A 22,830-nucleotide genomic window follows, 5' to 3' on the forward strand; every position below is an offset into this window, starting at 1 on the left:
GAGACGTAACAGGCCATGGACATTCATGTCACAGATGGAGGAAGGACTGAGCTGTTCAGGTGCTGTGTAGGCCCGCAGACCCAGGGCAAGCTGGCTGCCAGGCTGGCCACAGGGGGCTGTCAGTCTGAGTGACTCTGGATTCTCTAGGGGACTCAGGAGAGAGGGTTTCTGTTGCAATCACCTTGGCCCTGAGTGTTTTATAGATTCAAGGACCATATTTGAGAGTCAAGGGGACAGAGTCTGCTGGCAGGAAGCAGGAGAACTCTAGACCCCACCAGTGAGGCTTTTATAACTTTTTGACAGCTGTATTTTGTGGGCTGGGAGGGGGCAAAGGGGAATGTTCAGCTACAACCTTTTTGTTTCCTTGTAGAAGGAAACATGTAAACACAATGGAGAAAGAGAGAGACAGAAAAAGAGGGAGGGAGGGAGAGAGGGAGGGGAAGGATGGGAGGGAGGGGGAGAGAGGGAGGGAGGGACGGAGGAAGGAAAGAGAGAAGGGGGTGGGATTGATTCTAGAATAAGCAGAGTCTGGATGATGTACGTAGTTCTGTGTCTCTTTGTATCTGGCTCCAGGGGACAATTCTGCTTTTTCCTCATCTTTCTGAAGGGCTAAGAAGCTATTGCATGGATGTTTCTGACAGTGACCATGGCAAAGAGTGAGCAAGACGTCCCCAGCAGTGGTCTTTGAGGGGCCCTGAGCATGTCGGGGGGGGGGCTTCATGAAGCATCCTCATTCCCGAGGGGAAAGCTACGACCCCTGGTTAAGGGGGACTTTATTCTGCAGCTCCGGCCACGGTAGGCAGGATAAGTAGAGTCAGTAGGTTCCTCTGGGCAGTTTCTTCTATGCCAGGGCCTGCTGCCTAGCACAGGGGAAAGGGTGACTATGGGGATCCCCACCCACTAAACAGGGCAGCCCTGGCCCAAGTGGGTGGCACTGGTGGCTGCTGTGTCTCACCTGGAACACCTGCCTCTCTCCTGTACCCTCTGGTCCCCTGGCCTGTGCCGCTCATCTGGATTTATTCCTCTGGGCCTTGCCACTAAGGGAGGGGTCTGAGGGGGCCAGCCGCCCTTGGACATCTGCTGCCACGCCCACCAGGTATCAGGCTCGGGTGGCCTCCATGATTTCATGTGATCCTGTCCATGGCCTCCCCATGAAGGGTACTCTTGAAACAAACCCATTTGCAGATGAGAAACTGAGGCTCAGAGGGGGAGATGACCCACTGACGTCTCTGCAGTGGACAGCTGGCCCCAAAGTGTGTGCATGTCTCCACTCTGCTGTCTCATTTCCTGAAGCCCCTCTGAGCCCAAGGAAGGGCATCGGGATGGTGCTGCTAGGATAGAGTTCCTCAGGGTCCCTGTTTTGGCACTGACTGTGTGACTTCACGTCTCCCAGCCTTGACTTCCACCTTTATCCCAATAGTCACCTCCCATAGTGTTCCAAAGTCACCTTCAGCCGGGAACGGCGGCATATGCCTGTAATCTCAGTGACTCAGGAGGCCGAGGCAAGCTCGAGGTTAGCCTAGGCAACTAAGAGTGACCCTAAGAAACTTAGTGAAACTCTACCTCAAAATAAAAAATAAAAACGGTAGGGGATATGGCTCAGTGGTAAAGTGCCTCTGGGTTCAATCCCCAGTACTGAAAAAAAAAAAAATTCACTCTCTCAATAACCACTTGCATGGTTCAGCCTTCTGCCATTTAAAAGGGCTTTTGCAAGAGTCATCTCTTGTCAGTCCCTGCAAGGTGGGGTGGGAGGGACTGTCAACACTCTCATGTTACAGATGAGGAAACCGAGGCCAAAGGATGTTCAGAGGCAGCCTGCATTTACGGGTAACCTCCGCATCACCTTGAAACCACATGATGAGCTTGTTAGCATTTCTGCACCCAATTTTTAGGTGACACCCAGGAGGGAACCGGCTTCCCTGGTCCCTGCTCGTCACGTTCTGTTCCAGTGTCCATGCTGGGCTGTTCTCACCAGCCCTCAGAGCAAGGCTGGGGTTTAAAGAGAAAGGCCCCCATTGCTCTATTGTTAAAGTCTTCCTACTGGATTTATAAAACAACAACCAGAGAGAAGACTTTTCAGAGCAAACAGGAATGAACAACAATTATTTTTATTTCTTAAAATAATTTTACTAACTAGGCTAAGGGGCACCAGAGGACTCAGCTTCAATAGTCTCTTTTAGAAGGCTCGAAGGGGCCTTTATTTGAATTGCATATTATCAGATGCCTAGCCGGTGTGCGTGCCCATTAGACCCAACTAGCAATTTCCTCTTTTATTGCCACAGTGATCACGTGGCTAGAAAAATAATTGCCAATGCATATGTTGGAGGGAGGGAGTACATTGTAGGAGTGCTTTGGTGCAGATGGCCTGGTTTCTCAGAAACAAGGGACTTATTGGGGACTCTTCTTGCCTGCCTGGCTCCGCACTGTGATGGGACAGCCAGCTTTGGTCCTATGAGGGACCAGGAGGGTGGGCTGTATTTCAGGGGATGTGGCAGGATCTGAGAGTGGGGCTGGGAGGGGTCTCGGAGGCCCTTCTCTTCCAGATGTGGCTGTTTCTGAGTCCATTCTCTTTGAACATCAGGAGGGATAGAGGTGAGAGGAGCACAGATTTGGAGGAGACAGACCACCAGCTAGGAGATCTGGAAAATGTCACTTCTCTGTGCCACCCTTTCCTCCTCTGTGAAATGGGTCCGTATCAACTAAGGTGATGCTCATGGGATGCACCTGCAAAGTGCTGCATAAATGTTAGGAGTTAATGGTTATACGTTATGACTCCTGCTTCTAATAATCTAAGTGGTGTATTAAATAGCCATATGTGAACAAGCATAAAAAATAATAAAGCAATTAAGGAAATCACACCTCCAGGATGCATGGAACGCATCTATCTTTGAGATGTGGAGCTTTGGGGAGTAGAGTTGGGGGATGCTGGCACCCCAATTTTTTTCTACAACATCTAAGTCATCAAGATTTGGCTCAGAGGAAGGGGATAAAATTACAGTTAATTCTCTCACTTATCAAGGCTCATAAACTTTCATGGTGCTCTTTCCTAGAGCATGAAAGGTTTGTTAAAATTCAGATTCTCATTGTGTTGGTCTGGAGGTGGGGCCTGAGATTCTGCATTTCTAACAAGCTCGAAAGCAATGCCCAGACTTTGGGTCCTCCTGGCATAGAGCAGTTTCCCAAAGTGTATTTATGGGGCATACCCGTCCCTCAAGATTCAGCCAGGAAGGGTCCTGCTGTCAAGTCAGCTTGGGCACCCTTTATGACTCTACAGCTCTGCACGACCATCAGCAAGTTCAAGGTTCGAGCAGTTCTGCAAGTGAGGAAGAAATCAATTCAGACCAGGGGTTCTCAAACATCTTTGACCACAGGATCCTTCTCTTAGGGGAAAGACCTCTTCTTGTAACTTTCACTCCATCAAGAGATCCTGGTTCAGGAGGAGCACACACTTTGGAGCCAGCCTGGTCTGGGTTCTGGGTTGAGATCCCAGTTCTGCTACTTTCTTGCCCTGTGTTCTTGGGTGCGTGTCTTGGGTCTCCTTGAACCTCAGTCTCCTCATATTTAAATTAGAGATAATAAAACCTGTGTCATGGGGATTAAATAAGATGGAAATCCTGCAACAGTACCTGCATATAACAGATAATTAAGAAATGAAAGTTCCTTATTTCTCCTACATTTTTTTCCCTCTGGATGCTGAGGGTTTGGGGCTGCAAATTGGAAGTGAACTTGACACCCCCCTCCTTTTTTGTTTTTCTGGAGCTGGTTGGCATAGATGGGGTCTGCTGCTCATTACCTGGGGGAAGTGGGTACCAATGCCTGGTGCCTTCTTGCCCCAGCTGTGGGTTTGCCCATCTCTGTTCTGTCACCTCTCAGCCAGCCCTCCCTGACGTGTGACACCTCCCACATCCCAAGCTGTTCTCCTTTCTCCTCCCGGGCCTGAAATAGACCTGCACCCAGATTAGCATTCTGCTTGCGGAAGCGCCTTGTCTAGCCCCTGACATCTTCTAGGAGCTTCCGTGGTTGGTCACTTTGCAGACAGGTAGCTTGACAGAGGTCTGGGGCAGAGGCTGGGGGCGGTGACAAGTCTCCATGCTTTGCAGGAGCAGTGAGGAGTGAATGAAACAGAGGATGAGAGACCTGTGGCCCAGGGCCTGGTGTGCAGGGACACCAGAGAAAAAAGACATTTCTGTTCCTTCCTTGGCTTCTCTGGAGTCATGTTTTCATGGCTTTGCCATCATGGCTCTCAGCAATCCCGGAACAGCCTGGTTGATTATCATGTTACCTAACTTTGGGGCAGGGGCAGTATCTGAGTCAACAGAAGCCTCATCTGTCCTGAAGAGAACGAAATCTTCTGGAGGCTTGGAGGCAAGTGCACGGAATTCCTCCCAGGCCGTGCGTAAGGAGGGACAGATGCAGACCCCAGCTACACGGGGTAACCCTACCCTCACCCACCACCCCAGGGGGCAGTAAGAATGCAGAGTCCCACAAATGCCCCAGCACAGGCAACAGCAAGAAACACCAGTCCACATAGGAGGGACAGAACTAGACCCGAGCCCAAGCAAAACCCCTGCCCGTTAGCTCCGTGAAAGAGAAGAGGAAGAAAACTCCACCGGGCTCAGCCATGCTCTGGGGTGGGGCTGAGGAGCTGAACCCTGGCTTGGGTCCTCCTGCCTCCAGGGAATTTTAGTGGAGGCTGGGAGTCTTCACTGCAGACCCAGATGCCGGCTTCAGCTCAGGTCCAGGCCCCAGGCCATCTTCCCAAAGCCAGGGCAGAAATGCACTTAGTCGGAGGGCCACGCCAGGTGGGACACTGCTTCTTGGGGGCCAAATCTGAAGCCAAAGTCATGTCCCACACTTTGGGCTCCCCTGGGTGGGGGTTCAGGGCCCAACAGGAGCCAGCACCTTTGGGTAGCTACAAGCAGGTGTGGAGTTGGTTTCCGGCTGTGGCTCTGCTCTTAAGCGCCTGCCCCATGTGAGAGGGTGACTGTCCCAGTGCGAGATCCCATGCACATCCGAGATCTGTGCAGTCCAGAAGAGGGAGAGAAAGCCCAGAGTTGGGAGCGGAAGAGAGAGAGGCCCGTCCAACCCAGACCGAGACTGACCATTGCCATCGGAGACGTACCATTGACTAGGCTGGCCCTCGCACTATCTGCAGCGTTTGAAGCTGCCACACCGTCTGCCGCTGCAGGGGGAGGGGTGGGAGGGATGGAAAATGCAGTGTGTCACAATGGAGAAAAGCAACAACGATAAAGACATGAACCCACTGGCGGGAAAACCATGTGACTCTACAACAACAACAACAACAACAAGTCTCTATTGGAAATCAAGAAACTCAAATTTGGGGGTGGAGGTGAAATGTTCCCGGGGAGATGCCACAGGGGTGGGGTTGGGGGGGACTCAGACAATGGAGGGTCTTGAAATAAAACATGGAGGATGAGCAGGGTGGTCAGGAGGATGGCATTCTTCCGTGGTGAGGTCTCGACAATGTTGGCCCAATGGGTCGGGTGGGCCCCACGTTGGATGAAGGGGTCTGGCTTCCCATCAGGACCAGGGGGCCCTATGACCAGGAGTCAGCTCAAGCTGTTCAGTGAGGGGTACAGCGTGTGCACCAGCCATGCAGAAGGGCTCTCTGCTAAGATGGCCATCACCGTGTCCTGGTGGACCAGCAGTCAGTGGTGGTGACAGCTGTTAGGATCCTGCCTTCTCTCAGGGCACTTGCCATCACTAGCTCTTCCTTCCCTAACCTGCATACTAAAGATCGCCCTGGTAACCCCCTGATGAGCTAGCCTTCTGTTTAAAAGGTAGCATCAAGCACGTCTCAGTTTGTACACAGGCAAAGGCGTTAGTGAGGTTTTCTTAATTTAGCAATTAAGAATGATTTGAGATGGACAACATTCACGTCCGTTGCTCTTTCTTGGGGGACTGGGGTTCTGTGGGGAGGAGGAGAATGAGACCCTGTAGGGTGAGAGATGCTGGTGGGTGAGGCAGACATGTTGTGTGGTGGGGGATGGGAAGCCAGGTGGACTCTGGGGTGTGAGTGGGGGTGTCGGGGTCTTGTGTGCTGTGAGGTGTCATATGCTGGTGTGCAGGGCTGTGGTGACTGGGCAGAGTGGGGTGGTACCATATGGTACAGTGAAGTCCCGTAAGGCAAGAGGTGGAGTGAGGTGCTGGTGTGTCCTGCTGGGCTGGCATCCCATGAGGGCACAGAGGGGCATCTGTAATAGGGCCACCTCCCTCTGGGTGCTAGTGGTGTAATGTCAGGCCCTGGTGACCAAAGGCTGCAGCTATTTCTAAAAGCCCCATCTACTCTAAGGGGTGTCTTACTGTACCTGGTAGCTGAAGGCCATCCCCCTTCTTCACACCTGTGTGACGATTTTGAGACATGTTAATGATGGAGAAGCACACACAGCCTCATCTTACACACACACACACACACACCCAGGTCATTCTGAAATGGGAAATTGCAACTGGCGGGCTCTAAGCTGTCTCCAGTTGAGACAATGGGATGGGGGGATGGGATGGGAGCGGCTGAGCTACTCATGATGGCCTGAGATGCTGGCCCACCTCCTAGGTTTCTTGTGCCACGTCCCCTCTGCATCCCACCTCTTCTCCCTCCAGGAAGCTGGATCTTTCAATATTTTGTCTCACTGGGGCATGCTCAGAGAGGGACCTTGACTACACTCCAGGGCCACTGAGACCTGCCTTCCTTAGCGGCTTTTCATAAACACAGGTCTGGCTTGTGGGAGCTTCTGGGTGTCCTCGTCCCTGAGTTGAGCCCGGTGAGGCCAAGGAGGTTCATACAGGCCACAGCATTCTGTCCAACTCCCTATACCTCGTGCCAGGCCTGGCCACCCTGGCCACAGATTCTCCCTTGGTATATGGACACTGTCCTGATGTCCCCTGGATGTTCCTGCCAAGATTCTCTCCTCCATTTCAACCTTGGCACCCCTTTGCTCTCTCCAGCCTCTTGATTTCCCAGACCACAGCTCAGATCCAGTGTTCCTGCTCGTGGGGGTGGGTGCAGAGTCACAATCTCATCATCTTAGGGGACCCACTGAAAATGGGTTTTGCCCTCAGGAACAAGTAGACTTCAATCCTGACCCAGGCTCTGTGCCTGGGTGGCCCCTGAGAGCTGGAGATAGCAGAGTTGCCCCTGAAACCCAGGCAGGGACCATCTGCCCTCTTATCTCTCTTCTTCCCAGGCTCCAGAAGTTCTGGGTGTTGGGGATCCTCCCCTGGAGCTTAAGGAAGAAGAGAAAAGACTGAGGATGTGAAAGGGGGGCTGACTCTGAGACTGAGTATGGGTGTCAGGTAAGGAGCAGGGTGTGCTGGGGCCAGAAGCCCAGATCTCTGGATTTGGGCCTGGCCTGACAGGATTGGGGTTTCTCACAAGAGCATCCCTTATCTTTCCTGAGAAGCATTTCCTCACAGGCCACACCCACTGCACTGCTGGGAGTCCAATGAGTAAGGATTCTTATTTTCAAGGTGGAGGAAGGATCAGAACTGGGACAAGGTGGCAGCTTGAGGGGGAATCAGAGAGGTGGCCTAGAGCAGTAGATTTACAGCCATGTATTTGGCCATCTTCCCCAGAATATCTACTGCCCACGTATGGGACAAGTCTATGTTGGGTAGCTTTTCAGCTCTGTCTAGTGGAGTTGACAATGGTGGCAGGAATAAATGTCAGTGGGAATTTCTACTCAGTATCAAGGTGATGAGACCTATTCATGCTGGCTGTTTCTGCTGCTTGAAACAGAAGACTCAACCTCATGCCTGGCCCCAAGGGGAAGGAGGGGCCTCTGTGACATGACTGGACAAAACAGAGACTGGGACAAGACCCTAGAGATGAAACGGACAGAGCCCACCTGGCCCCAGCAGGGCCTTGAGGATGGAGGCGACCGTTGGTACAGGGCGTGGACACAGAAGGCACTCGGTAACTATTTTGCTGACTAACAAATAAACAAAAACAACAAAAAATGTGGCCTTAAAAGCTCCTCTCCTGGTCTGCAAGGGGGGTTGTGCTTACCTTTTTTGTCTTTCTTCTCTTCCTCTTCACCACCAGCTCCCAGCAAGGTAAAGATGATGCCAGTCTGAGAGTTCACACCTACAGCAGTCACCACCATTCGTCCTGAGCCCTCCATCACATGGGTACCTAGAGAAAAGAGCAAAAGCCAAGTTATCATTACATCCTCCAAACTCCCTCCCCAGAGGAGTAGAAGGAATGGTAAGCTCCCAGCTCTTTTGCTACAAAAAATTGTAGGATACCATCTATGGTTAAAGTTCACACTGTATGTGTGTGTGATGGGTTTCTTAAGATGATTTCACCTCAGGACAGTGCCAGGACTGCTGTCCTTCAGTTCTCAGGCCCTCCCAATCATCTCCAGGCTCACCACCTATTACCCTGTTCTGGAAGGTCATTTTCTTCCTCTGTCTCCTTCTCCCTCTTCCTTTTCCATAGTAACAGCCCAAGCTGAGGGATACTCTCTCTTTTCCTTATCGATAGTATGTGGAGCCAAACCACATCCTGCTTAATTCTGCAAGTAGTAAAGAGGAGCCAACTGAGGACTGAACACTGCTCAAAATGAGATCCATCTTCCCTCCTTATTTGTGGTTCAGAGGTTTGTGAGTTTGGATGAGAAAAATATTATGCCTTTGTTTTCATAAACCTCTGACTGCCATTTACCATTTCTTCCCACCATGAATATAGAAATGCTATTGGTGCACCATCACACACATTACAAAATTCTCAGATATTTTTTTGTTTCATTTTTACAGCTTTGCAGATTTTGTGGCTAGTTTTCTCTGTTTTTCAACTATTGTGGTTATTAAGCATCCTGATGGATCTTGTTGTTCAGTGTGTTAATCAGGAAGCACATACATTTTTATACCACTTATTTTTATACTTCTTTATTTCAACATAATTGGTTTTCCTTGTAATCTAGTATTTTTTTTCTTTTATTTTCTCTTTTTGGTACCAGGGATTGAACTCAGGGGCACTCGGCCCCTGAGCCACATCCCCATCCCTATTTTGTATTTTATTTAGAGACAGAGTCTTACTGAGTTGCTTAGCATCTTGCTTTTGCTGAGGCTGGCTTTGAACTTGTGATCCTCCTATCTCAGCCTCCCGAGCACTGGGATTACAGGCATGTGCCGCCTCACCCTGCAAAGCTTTATTCTAAGAAGAGGTGGCACTTAACAATGCCACACTTCCCCAGGGGTTCATGCTGCAAGAAAGATTAAGGACCCCCTTCCCAGAGTTTCAGATTTCTCAAACTATAATTCTTTCAATGATCTGGAGGGGCAGTTGTAAGGGATGAAGTGGCTATTTTTTTTTTTACTGGTGCATTATGATTACATATAATAGTGGGATTCATTTTGCATTCTTTATAGATGTACAAAACATAATTTGATAAATCCATTTCATTCCCCATCATGACCTTCCCGACTCCCTCCCCACGTCTGATTCCCCCCCTCTACTTTCTTGGTCTCTCTCCTATTTTTTTTCCCCAAATGCTGGGGATAGAACTCAGTGCCTTGCACATGCCAGGCAAATGCTCTACCACTGAGCTACATTCCCAGCCCCCTCTCCTCTATTTTCATAAGGTCCTTTTTTACACTTTGTTCTCTCTAGCTTCTACATATGAGAAAACATGTGACCCTTGACATACGGAATCTGACTTATTTTGCTTAACGTATAATCTCCAGTTCCATATTTTTTTTCCTGTAAATGACATATTCATTCTTCTTTATGGCTGAATAAAATTCATGGTGTATATATACCACATTTTCTTTACCTGTTCATCTGTTGGTGGAACCTGGGATGGTTACATAACTTGGCTATTGTGAATTGTGCTGCCATAAACATGGATTTGCATGTATTGTTATAGCAAACTGATGCTCCGATACACAATGGAGTTTTATTCAGCCTTCAAGAGGAAGGAAGTTTTCATACACTTTGAGGACATTGTGCTACATGAAATCAACCAGTCACAAACGGACTATAAATACCATGTGGTCCCACTCATGTAAGGTCCCTGAGAGTAGTCAAATTCATAGAGACAGAAAGTAGGATGGGTGTTACCAGGGGTTGGGGAAGAGGAACAGGAGAGTTTTAGTTTGGGAAGATGAAAAGTTCCAGAGATAGACAGTGGTGGTGGCTGCACGAGTGTGAATGTGTTTAATGCCACTGAGTTGGATGGCTGGGCCCAGCCTGGGAAACTGACAGAAGCTGCATAAGTGAATTTTTGCTCTCCAGACACCCATTCCCCCCCCCTGACTTTATCATTCTGAGTAGAAAACTTTCTACAGTGCATCTTGCCCTTCCTTTTTAAATGCAGAAATAAGAATCCTGTTCCTGCCTGATGCCGTGTCTCAGGCCATCCTTATGCTGTGCCCACAGTAAACCATACGGGGAATCCCAGATGTTGCCCAGGGGAGGCCTTGGGACCTCTATACTGAGGCTCCACCCTCCAGGACTTGCTTCTGGAACTCAGTTCTGCTTTTTAAACACTGGGTGCCCCTTCTCCATGTTTTCTGTGTGCAACCTGTCTCTAACACCCTTTCTGTTGATTTCTGATTCTCTTGGGATTTGAAACCCAGGTCAGCAAATTCACTAGAATCTTCCTAAATCAGGAGTCCATGTGTTCTGAGCCAGGACCCAAAGCATGTTCCTTATGTGAGAAATCCACTCCCTCTTTTCCTTTCCTGCCAGGATTTGTGTAATATCTTGTGTGTGTGTGTGTGTGTGTGTGTGTGTGTGTGTGCGCGCGCATCTGTGCACTTGCATGCCTGTGCATGTGTGAATGTGTGCTACACTAGCACCTTGGCACGAAGATCTTAGGGTCTTAAAGTGCTCTGCTGAAAGGCAGACAGACACCATCCAGTGTGCTCCCTGAAGGCAGGAGAACGTCATCCTGTCCTGACACAGATGTGGGAGTCACATCATGAAGGCGTACACCTTGGGCAGATGGCCCGGTGAGCTGTCAAGAACTCAGATTCTCAGGCAGGAGAATTCCCAGGACAGGAATCTCATGCAGGGAATGGGGTGGGGGTAACCCCGAATGAGTCCAGACGCTGACTCTGGGCTGAGCAGGCTGGCCTGCTGACTTTCCATCTCAGGTTGATCCAGGAACCACCCAGTCCCCAAGAGGCCCCATGTCAGGACCTTGGTCATTGAAACAACGTCTGACAAAACACTTTCTGCGATGGCTTGTGTGGGGCTGTTGCCTACCACCACTCGACCAACGAGAAAACTGATATCATGTCAGGGGAGAGGGGGTCACTGGAGACTTCAAAAGAGGGAAAGGGTCACACACGGTTGCACTTACAGAGTGGAGACGGCAGTGACAGCAACCCAGCTAGACAACACCTACTGCGTGGCAGGCACGGTGCTACCCAACACGAGCAATTATATCACGTGATGCTCACGCTGGCCCTCAATTGATGCAGGAGGAAACTGCAGTTGTTGGGGGGGGGGAGCTGGCTTGTCCAGGGTCCCTGCAAGGGGCAGAGCCAGGATCTGAAGTCTTTGCCTGTTGTCTTGGTCACACGGAACTCTACCCAGGAGACAAGGCCTCAGTAGCTGGGTCTCCAAGACGTGAGTAAAGAAAGTTGGCTGAGAAATGAAGGTGCCGGTCCTCTGGCTTGGGTGGTGACAGGGAGGCTGCCCTTCACCTCCCAGCACAGATGATGGAAAAAGATGCACGGGGCCAGTTTCCACCCTGATAATCAGACTCAAATCACCTTCTAATCTAATCGCTCCCATCGCAGCAGAGAACTGGCCGCTCTGTGTCCGTATCTGGAGGCAGGAGCGGGGAGGAGGAAGCCAGAGGCCGGCTTGGGGTGAAGTCGAGCACAGCGGGGTCCTCCGGGACCTGGCACTAGATGGGAGCAGGGGGGCTGGAGGCATCCACCTTAGGCTCAGGATGAATGTCCCTTCCCTAGGTGGCCCTCCCTGACTCCCATGGGAGGATTTCATCTCCCTCTTCTGAACCAGCTCTGTGGCCTTCCTTGGGGTACTCCCTGGTTGGCTGCCCAGGGAGCCCCTGGCAGGTAGGGCCTGTGCACACCTCCCCCAGGGGCCTCCTCAGCAGAGCCTGGGGTGCAGCTGCCACTGTAGCCCCTTCCTTGTAGACCTCCTTTTTTGGTATCTCCCATGGTGGGCACGTGCTGCATTTAGAATGGAGAATATACGCCCCCCTCTCAATCCACTGTGTGGCCTTATAAAGGCCACCTTAGTCCTGCTTTGCCCCTGCTTCCCACACCTCCCTGGGTGGTACCCTTGTCCTCCTGCCAGAGGAGGAATGGCATAAACCAGCCTGTGCTCCCCAGGCTCTTCCTGATCAGCTTTGGAAGTCCCTTGCAGGGGGCAATGCTTGACACCAAGGCTCTAATGGTGGGACAAGAGGCCTGGAGCTTAAGGTCAGCTGACTCCATCTCTCAGAGGAAGAACAGCAGGGTCTCTGCAGAAGGGCAGAGGTGAGAGCCCTTTGGGTATGGGGGCCCTTGCAGCAGGACCTCACTGTGCATGGTCCCTTGGGCACTGCCCTGCAGCCCCTACCTCTCCTCACTACCCAGGGAGCCCCTCGGAGCACACAGCACGGGGTGGGGAGCGTGGACAGAAGGCCCTGGGCTGGAGAGCTAGTCTGGTGTCTGATTATGATTTGCTGAGGGGCCTAAGCCAGCCCCTCGCCTCTCTGGGCCTCTGTTTTGTCCTCTGTGAAATGGGAGGGTTCTGGTTGAGGTCACTACCTCTCAGCCACGGTGGAAGGACATTCTGGGAAATTCTGGGCAAAGGTAGGAGGGGCCGGTGTGACAGCAGTGGGTCATTTGGCAGATACTCAGGGCTCAGGAAGGCAGGGTGACAGTGTTGCAAGCTTGGTGTTCCTAGCATTTGGGGGAGGGAGGGAGCAAGAGAAGGCATATTAACTGAGCACTCGCTACACGCCACAGACAGTCCAGTGGCTCTTCCTACTTCCTGAGGTCATGTGAGGGCAGAGCTGGGATGGCCAGCCCAAGGGGGAGGTGGAGGCGGAGCAGCGGGGAGCTGGGTCAGCCAGCCATGGAGGGGGTGGCTCCCATCCGCCAATGAGAGAAAGAGGAGCCCAAGGGCAGTCAGGCCTGGAACCAGGGCCCCTTGACCTCTTGGTTTGGCCCCTGAGTCTGTCTTTGCCCAGGGAGAAGGGAGAAGCAGCCGCATCTCCTAAAGGGCCTCCTTGGGTGAAGAGAGATCATGAGAAGGGAGAGGTCAACTCGAGGGCTTAGGATTCCCCTCCTGGCACAAGCCCCAAGCTGTGTCAAGAGGATCCCCTGCCCAGTCACTCTTGTCCCACCCCCTTGTTATCAATGCAGCTGGCAGAGCGTCCCCCTCACAACAGCCCTATGAGGCAGGTTTTGGTGCAAACGCAAGCCCAACTCCCTCTGCCCACCTGTGGCCTCTCTGGCTCAGAGAGGCTGAGTGACGGCCCAGAGTCACACAGCAGCAAACAGCGGAGCTGGGACTTGGACCCGTGCTCTATCCACTACACCCCGCTGCCGCTCGTGGAGAAGAGGCAGGGTAGTGTAATGGAGAGAGTGCGGGCCGAGTGGCAGACAGGGCCTTCTGCTGTCACGGTGTCGTCTTAGGCTCCCTGAGGTGGTGGCCATGGTGGCAGGTCCGGCTCTCGGCTGGGCCTGGCCTTCCACTTGGCGGGGTGGGCAGCAGGCTTGGGAGGTGGGCAGAGTCCCCAGAGGGCTTACTGATGTCTTGTGCAACCTTGTGCTGTCACCACTCCGGCTGGAGGGGGACGGAGGCTGGTGGGGGTCCTGCCTGTGGGATGCTCCCCCACCCTGGCCCCCGGCTGCAGCCCCCTCCTCTGATACCCAGCTGCTGTCTACTGTCTCCAGTGGAAGCTGATGCAGGGGCTTCCGATGGGCCACACTGCCGGGTGACAGTCCCTGCGGACCCTGGAGGTGAGCTGGGCTTGGGCAGATCCCAGGGCTGGGGGGACCGAGGGGTGGGGTTCATCTCCGGCTCTGCCTCTGCCCCCTGTGTGGTCTGACACCCCTTCCCTGGGTGTCAGTTTCTTCAGCTTCAATTTGGGACAAGACCAGAGTTTTCTAGGGGATATTTGAATCCCCTGAAATGCTGCAAAATCCCAAGTCTGGACATCTCTTTCTTGTAAGAGGGATGATTGCTTTGGGGGGGACTCTCACGGGGGTCACGGTCGACAAGCATTCATAAAAATAGAAATAACCAAAAACCAAGACAAAACACTGGTCTTTCATGAAAGGCAAAGCAAAGATGAGGGGCTGTTTCAAGTTCAGGGGGGCTGGAGAGACAAGAGAGATTTCAAGAGTCCTGCAGGCCTGCTGGGTGTACATCTATCATCCCAGCGACTCAGGAGGCTGAGGCAGGAGGATTGCAAGTTTGAGGCCAGCCTCAGTGACTTAGCAGGGCCCTGAGCAAATTTTAGTGAGACCCTGTCTCGAAAATGAAAAATATAAAGGGCTGGGGATTTGGCTCAGTGGTAAAGCGCCCGTGGGTTAAATCCCTGGTAACAAAAACAAAAAAAAATGTCCTGCAGGCCCTGCATCCCATACCCTGTGCTGGCCTGGGACAGGGACAATCAGTGGAATGTGATCGTGGATAGTTCATTAGGGAATAATGTCTTATCAATGTCAAGTTTCTGGATTGTGACGGCTGCGGCATGGTCACTTATGGGGATATCGTAGTTCTTGGCGGTCCCCCTGCAGGGCTGAGGGAGAAGGGCCACACCCCTGCAGGAGGGGAGAGACTGAACGGGAGCCCATCACTACGATCATACCCGGGTTCTCCTTGTACCATTTTTTTTTTTTTTTGCCACGTTTCTGGAAATTTAAAATGGTCTTAAAACACAAAGCTGAGAAGATAAATAGACCCAGGTCAGAGTTTGCTCTCCAGGGACCATCTGTTGTTGGACCACATGAAAAAATTAGAATTCCGTCAATTCTTAAGCACTGGGGGACAGTGCAGAACATCTGGATTTCTGGTTCTTGCCAAGTGAGCTCTGTGGCCACCCAGGGTGGTGCCCGGGGCAGCTGTGTCCTGGCTGGGCTTTCCCACAGACGTGGGGTCGGAGGTTCCTGAACCTTCCTCCCCCTGGCCAGTCTGCAGATATGTGGGACTCGGGCTTGCACAGGACTGTCCGTCATGGGGGACAGTGCGTGACTGCCTGAGCCTTCCCACTGCATGCAGCACCCCAGGTCTGTGGCATTTGGAAAGGACAGTCACCTCCATGCATGCCTGTGGTCCCCACAGTGGCCCTGCAGGGTAAGTGACAGGGGTCATTGCACAGACACAGACATGGAGGCTCAGGGGGGTGAGGGCCCTGCTCGGGGTCACAGGCCAAGTGCGGCTGGGACAACTGACTAGAACTGGAGTGTTCTTTGCCTTCTGGAAAGCAAACCAATGTGTCGGACGTCCCTAGGGGGTGTCTGAAGCACCATGAGGACCCTGTGAGTGCCCCCAGACTTGTCCCTCCGTTTCTCAAGGGCTCAGCATGGCCTCTTTGCAGAGGTAAGGGGCTGATGGTTTCTGGTCATTAACAAAAATTAGCCTCCGTATTTGTTCTGCAGGGGCTCAGGGCCTGGGGAAGATGGCAACCAGGAAGACCCGCCCCCTGGAAGAAGCTGGAGTCAGGAGAACCTGCAGGGTGGAGTGGAGTGGGCAGCCCAGAGGGGCAGGAAAGGGCAGATATTGAGATAAAGAAGATAGGGCGAAGGATACTTCTGAAGACTCCATACGTCCACACACCCTCTCCCACTGGGGTTAACAAAACCCATTTTAGACATGAGGAAATGGAGGCCCAGAGAGGGTAAGAAGATTGTCTGGAGTCTCCAGCCAAGGAGGGCACATATGGAGTAGGAACCCAGGACTGTTTTACCCCCAAGTCCAGGCTCCCCTCTGGGGACAGGGAAAGGAAACAATAAGCATCTTAAATAGCTCTGTGCCAGCATGATGCTAGGGTCTCCACCTCCATCTTATCACTAGTGCCATCCCTATCAGCCTCAAAGGTAAAATGAGGCTCGGAGAAGTGAAGCAACATGCCTGAGGCCACACAGCCAGTTCATCTCTCAGTGGCCGTTTCACAGCCCTGCTCATACTCAGTGACAGGGAACTCACTGCCCTGTGGATAGCCTTGTTGTCCCTGAACAATTCAGAATGTTCTAGAATTATTCTCTTTCCATGTACACTCCTTCCTACTAGGCCAATTATACCTCTTCTGTTCCCTGGGAGCCTGGGCGGTCATCTGCCTTGGTCCCTCCTGGACACTGGGTTTCCGCTCACCAGGCCGCAGGCTCATGTGCGCCCTGGGGTGATTCTGGGGTGATTCTGGGGATCCCGACTCAGCCCTCCCTGCGCTCATGGGCTCTGAGCTCGCTGGGCACACTTCCCACAATGCACCAGGACAGACTTGCAGGCCAGGTGGCCAGACACCTGCCAGGTCCCCAGCCTTCCGGGGGCAGTGTAAACCCTGGAACCCCCCGGGCGGGTCAGCACCCCTCCTGACCTCCCAGGAGGACATCCCGACACCCTGGCGGGTACCTCCTGACAGGCAGAGGCTAGAGCCTCCTCTCCTACGTGGTCTTCCAGCTAACTGGACAGATCCAGACCAAAGCCTGGGTTCAACATGGGCTCAGGGACTCAAAGTGGCTTCCTGGGTCACCCCTCTGTCGTCTCAGGGCTCACAAGCCACCTACTCCTGAGCCGACACCAGCCTGAGATTCACAGGACTCACCCAGACCCCTACGGAGACCTGGAGGGCCCTGTATTTGTCCCCAGTCCCCAATCCTGCCCCACCCAGGGGGGAGGAGCCTCCAGGGTCTAAGGGCCACTAGGCCTCAGCTCTCTTGTGGGATCCCTTGGCCTCTGGGGGCTTCTGGCTCCCCAGAGACATCCACAGCCCTTCCCCAGTTACGAGGCTTCTCCTGGGCAGGAAGAAGGGACGCAGAGATGGAGAGATGCTCCCCAAGCCACTGGGATCCCCCACAGCTCCCCACAGCTCCTCTTTTGTCTCCTGCCCTGGTTTTCTCCTCTGCCTTCAACACTCTTGAGGATTTGGCCCCTCTGCTGCCTTTGGGCCCTCCCGTCTCTGCTCAGAGGCTCCGTGGCCTGTGATTCACCTGGGCTGGCTGCTGGGCTTCCCGTCCATCTCTGTGCATCTGCCTTTTCCAGGGTCTCTCTGCACCTGTGCCGACCTCTTTGGCTGGTTTGTGATGCTGTCAAGCCAGCGATTCTGGACATTTTCTCTCCCGGGGCCCCTGCCAGCATCCTCCCTTCCCACTCCTTCTCCAAACTCTCTGGAACCTTCATTGCCCATCCACTCAGGTCCATGCCTTCCTGCGGCTCTTGCAGAACAGATGACTCGCCCAGATGCTTCCCCCAAGGATGCTCGCCTTGCCAACCACCTCATCCCAGAGGTTAGAGCCAGGGCCGAGGGGCTGTGACCATCTCTTGAGGTCTCATGTGACCCTGAGTTCCCAAGAGAGGGTACTTAGGACCTTCCGTGGTTGCTCATTCAGACCCCAGGACCTTTGCACTGCTGTTCCTCTGTCATGGATGACATTTTCAGTGTTCCACTTTTACAAAGCCCCTCAGAGAGGCCTTCCCTGAGCAGCTGAGGTCCTGACCCCCTTCCTCAGGACCTCTTTCTCACTACAATGGTCTGTCTTCATCTAATAAATCATTATCTATAATAAAGTTACCTATTTGTTCCTGGCAGCCCTGTCTCTGGAGGGGGGTGGGTGACAGGCTGGCTCTTCCTCACCCGGCTCAGCTCACATGTGGCCTCCACAAGAGGCCGTCCCTAACCTCTCCACACCCCATCCTTGTGTCCTGCTGGTTTTCTTCATACACCTGTCACTCCGGGCGTGTCCACGCGGCCTCCCTCTCTCAGTTCACCACAGGCTCCGCAGGACTGGCCTTGCCTGCCTCAGCCACTGCGGTAGCCCCAGCACCCACCACGGGGGGCCAGGAGCTCACTAAGTGTCCGCAAAGATTGTCACCAGATGGATTCTTTCTCATGCCTGATGAGAAAGCTTTGGTGTTTGGCTTTTGAGTAATCCAAGTCACTAGAAGGTACGTTCCACGGGACGAGGGGTCACTTTGAAGTGACTGTGACAAGGTTGGCTTTCTGCACTGTGCCAGCCCCAAGGTTCAGAGCATTGCCAGGTGCCCAGGAGGCTCACTGTAAGTTTCCTGGGGTGAAGGGACGGCCTTCTCATTGAGGCCTGAGCTTCAGAGAGCCCAGAGCCCAGGACCAAGGTCCCTGAGCTCCTTTGGCCTCATGAAGGGGACACTCAGGCATCGCCCTCCCTGTGGGGGTGGGAACCAGCCCACTGTGGGGCCGCAGCTCACCTGACAGCAGCATGGGGTCTTTGTCCACGGACTTGCGCACCTGGTCAGACTCCCCTGTCAGGGAGCTTTCGTCGATCTTGAGGTCATTGCCCTGGATGAAGAGGCCGTCTGCAGGGAGGAGGTCACCTGGTGGAGGAAGGGCAGGGGAGTTGGCCGGCCGTCTCAGGTGGTCAGAGAGACTGGGACAGTCCATGGTGCGGGAAAGTTCTCTGCTGAGGACCGGAGGCCTAGAGCTCCCGGGTTGCCTGAACCAAGATGGCGCCCACCAGAGGCCAAGGCGTAGCTCAGGACTGGGGCCAAGTGAATGGATGAGACCAGTCTGACTTGGGTAGGCTGAGGGGATCCCCAACCAAGGCACCTCATCCGGGGAATCAAGCCCTCTCAGCTGAGGGAGGAGGGGCGCTCCTCTCCCTGCCCCATGGTCTGCCTCTACTTACCCAGAACATATCTAGTCAGACTCTCTTTGGTGGCTCCTGCCCACTTTCCCGCTGGTAGTATTATAGGACCAGAATATTTGCTCATCTACTCCTGCTTCCTCTATCACCTCCGCTAGCCAGCGACCTTCCACCATAGCCAAACCAGGGATGGGAAATAGATCTCATCTCACAAACCCATTCGGAGTAGAAATGGTCCTTGGAATGTTGTGTTGAGAAGGCTTCAGAGCTGTCCCCAGTCTTTGGGCTGTGATCACTTGGTAATATCTGCTACGGGTGGGAGTTTGGACAGAAGGGATGCGTGTGCTAAGTACTTGCCATTTCTGATCTAAATGGATTCTGGGGTCCCATCTCTTCTAGGATTTCAAGGACCCTGGAGCACAGCCTGGCTTGGGATGTGTTCAGGGACCCTGCCCTGGTTCAGCCTCTCTCTGCCTCTGCCTGTCCTGTCCCACCTCTGTCCAGACTCCGGCTTTTGAATGTGGCTCACCGTATTTGATCTGGGCGATGTCCCCAACCACGATCTCAGCTACGGGGATCTGGACCACCTGGCCAGCCCGGACCACCGTGAACTTCTGCTCCTGCTCAATGCGACTCTGCAGGCCCCGGAACTGTTTCTCTTTGCTCCAGTCATTGAAGGCTGTGACCAGGACCACGCAGATGACGGACAGGAGGATGGCGGCCCCCTCGATCCAACCTGCTTCTGCCTCTCCTTCATCCTCGGCCCCGGCCTGGGCCGTGGCACATCCTGCAGGGAGAGCAGAAGGGGTCAGCAAGGTAGAAAGGCCCCCCTGGCCTGGGTTTAAAGTCCAGCTCAAGTAACAAATATTAATAACCAGGTGACAATAATCCATTTGTTCAGCGGGTGCCAAGCTGGGGGCCAAGAGCTTCCTGTGGCTCAAATCATAAAAGACTCTGCCCATTTCACTGAGGTGGAAGACGAGGGTTCTCGCCCAAGCTAGGAAGGGCAGGTAGGGAGCTCAGAAGTGACCTCAGGCAGTGTGGCTCAGGGCCCATTATCTCAGCCACTTCAGTTTCCTGCCTCCCCTCTCCAAACCTCAGCTTTCTCCTCTGTAAAATGGGAAACATATTCTTTATCTCAGCGGCCTACTGTGAAGGTTGAAATTTAATGAAGGTTGAGATCTTGCCCGGCCTGGCACAGACGGGTCCCTCTCCTCCACTTACATCCAAAATGGGGCCTAATTTATGAGAAAAGTGAAAAAAGTGTGGCTGGGAGAGAAGGAAGGCAACCAGTATTTGCCAAAAAAGGGTAGTTTTGTTCATATCCCCTCTTTTTGATCAGGCCCAGGCAGCAGGGACAGCAGGATGGTGGTGGGGTGAGGGGATAAGAACCACAGTCCTGGGCCTGCCTTCCAGTGCTCTGAGTGACCTTGGGTGACCCTGGGTGAGTCTGTCCTCCCTTGGCTTCAGGGGCCTCATCTGGGCTCAGCACACGGGGCTTCTCACCCAGCCCCTGTTGGATGACAGCTGAGGACGGGCCCCACTGCACAGTGAGGACTCCGACTCAGGCTGCAGGCTGCCTGTTTGACCCGCAGTGACCCTGAATCCCATACCCTGGCACCATGAACCTCCAAGCTGGGCCTTCTGATTGCTCGAGGGCTGCTAGGCCCATGTGATGAACAGAGAAAGAAAACACAGGTGCATCAAACCCAGGGCCTCAGACTTGGGTGCTCAATCCCTGCTGTGCTGAGGTGAAGTCTTCCTATCCTCTGCTGGCCTGTACCCCCAGAGGATCCCGAGAGCGAGAGGTGTTCCCCCTTGTGCAGATGAAGAACATGAGGCCCAGAGAGGTGAGGTCCCACGGCCAGCTGAGATCAGGCCTTTTTATCCACTGGGAGTTGGAGAGCAGCCGTCTCCATGGAAGGGCCCCTGAGCAGTGTCTGACCATCCACCCCCGAGGAGCTCAGAGGGGTTCCCTTCCATGGGACCTAGACAGGCGGTGGGGAAATCTGCAAGGCCTACGGTGTGCCAAACATTGACTTTTACCCTCAAGCTGACTGAGAGAAGAACGGTGGTTCAGAGAAGAACAGCAACTCACTTGGGTACATGCAGCAGATCTGGGATTTGCAACCAGGACCTGGAATCTGACATCAGACCAGGCCTGCCCACTGCCTCTGTCTGCCACATACGGGCCTTCCAAGGGAAGGTTACTAAAGACTCATGGCTGACGGTCTAGAAGCCCAGTTTGGTCCCAAAGAACAGATAACAGTAGTTTCAAGAGACCCTAACAGAAGTTTCTGGAAAACCAGGGGTTAGAAGCAATATGATAAGAAGGCCACATGGGAGTGTTTGTGGCACTCTGCTCATGGGAGAGTTGGTGTTAGGCTGGCAGCCCCGAGCTCATGAAGGCAAAACATCACTGTGGCCGAGCAACATGTGCTGCTGGAAAATTCCAGGTCTCAGGCTGCACCAGCTGCTTCCTGCAGGCCAGTCAATTATGTCACCATGTGGGGTTCTCAAAGCTACTTCTTCTCCCCCTTGGGAGTTTCAGGCATTTCCAATAACTTTAAACTGCTCAACCAGCCCAGGCCTTGGGGGTAAGGTCATCACCGTTGTGCTAATGAGAACTGACGCTGGGCCAGCCCCGAGTTTGAATCCTAGCTGCACCACTTAGCTGCAGCATAGAATCCTATATTCTTCTCATATGCAAAATGAGGGTGATGATGGGTGTTCCCTCAAAAGGTGGTTGAGAGGGGGCTGGGGTTGTGGCTCAGTAGCAGAGCGCTCGCCTAGCACATGCAAGGCCCTGGGTTCGATCCTCAGCACCACATAAAAATAAATAAAGTTATTGTGTCCAACTACAAGTACAAAAAATAAATATTCTTAAAAAAAGGGCTGGAATGTGGCTCAGTGGTTAAGTACCCCTGGGTTCCATCCCCAGTACCAACAAACAAACAAAACATGAGAAACACAGATGCTCCTTGCAGGATGAAGCTCAGCACACTTGGCCCTCTATATCGGTGAGTTCCAACCAACCAGAAGGAAAAATAATAAAGAAAAATAATTTGTCCTGTACTAGCATGCATAGTTTTTTTCGTTATTATTCCCTAAACAATACAGTATAACAACTATTCACCTAGCACTTACATTTTATTAGGTACCGTAAGTCATTGAGAGACAATTTAAAGTATATGGGATAATGTGTGTATGGATTTTGGGCCAGTACCAGGACACTGTATAGAAGAGACTTTGCATCCTCGGGTTTGGTGGCCACATGGGTCCTGGAACCAATCTCCCATGGATCCTGAGGGGCTCCTATATTGAAATTCATTATTTTGGAGCTGAAGGGTGGACGGGGGAGTCGACATTATAGATAGAAGCCTGCTGCTTTGTTTCTCAGGACGTCTGGCGCCTGCCGCCTTTACGTGCTCTGTGATGGAGAGGCCGTATCCCCTGTCCTGTGCTTCCTCCATGGGCCCCCGTGACAGCAGTTACTGGAGGATTCGGACGCTCCCTGATGAGGCGGTAGAGAGCTTGTGGGCTCTGGAATGGGAAAGTCCTGGCTTCAGTCCCGAGCTGTAACGTGTGACTTGGCCTTTCTGAGCCCCGGTTTGGAAAGCTGTAAAGTGGGAAGGCCCCAGGGGCTTGGGAACCCAGGGCCGACCACATGGTGGACTGATAAATGTCGGTCCTCCCGTTTCCATGATCCCCTCCTCTTGAACTGGCTCACAGAAGCCCAGGGCGTGGTGGTGGGGTCTGCACCCTGTTCCCTCAGCTCTCAGCCCTGTCTGCCGCCCTTGCTGATTCTATATTGAGGTGCCTCTGGGCCTTGAAGGGCACTCGCTCGGCCAGCAAAGATGGATTAGCTTCATCTCCTTTTGAGAACTGTCTGATGGTCCCATGGTGCCTCGGGACAGCCAGAAAGTAGATCCCTGGGGTGGGCCTTCAGCCACTCAGGAGCTGGAGGACCCTGGAAGCGACCCCTGTGCTCTGGTGCAAATAGGGTGAGAAGAGAAAGGAGGGAAGAGGCGGGTAGGCAGGTCCTGTGGAGTCTCCCCTGGG

At 53.0% G+C, this 22,830-nt stretch overlaps 1 protein-coding gene across 5 annotated transcripts in view; it reads right to left on the reverse strand.

Annotated features, from left to right (window-relative positions):
* Positions 1 to 22,830, reverse strand: part of Atp2b2 (ATPase plasma membrane Ca2+ transporting 2) — a 131,047-nt gene that overhangs the window by 51,790 nt on the left and 56,427 nt on the right. For 2 of the 5 annotated variants that reach the window (XM_026383007.2, XM_026383010.2), the window contains exons 4-8: positions 19,298 to 19,555; positions 18,374 to 18,499; positions 8,024 to 8,149; positions 6,330 to 6,362; positions 5,123 to 5,182 (exon numbers count right to left, since the gene is read on the reverse strand). In XM_026383007.2, coding sequence (XP_026238792.1) covers positions 5,123 to 5,182; positions 6,330 to 6,362; positions 8,024 to 8,149; positions 18,374 to 18,499; positions 19,298 to 19,555 — 603 coding nt within the window. The remainder of the gene's footprint in view (positions 1 to 5,122; positions 5,183 to 6,329; positions 6,363 to 8,023; positions 8,150 to 18,373; positions 18,500 to 19,297; positions 19,556 to 22,830) is intronic. The other 3 variants (XM_077793544.1, XM_077793543.1, XM_026383009.2) reach the window with 2 other exon arrangements.

Source organism: Urocitellus parryii, chromosome 16 (genome assembly GCF_045843805.1).
Source record: "Urocitellus parryii isolate mUroPar1 chromosome 16, mUroPar1.hap1, whole genome shotgun sequence".
Lineage (NCBI taxonomy): Eukaryota > Metazoa > Chordata > Mammalia > Rodentia > Sciuridae > Urocitellus > Urocitellus parryii.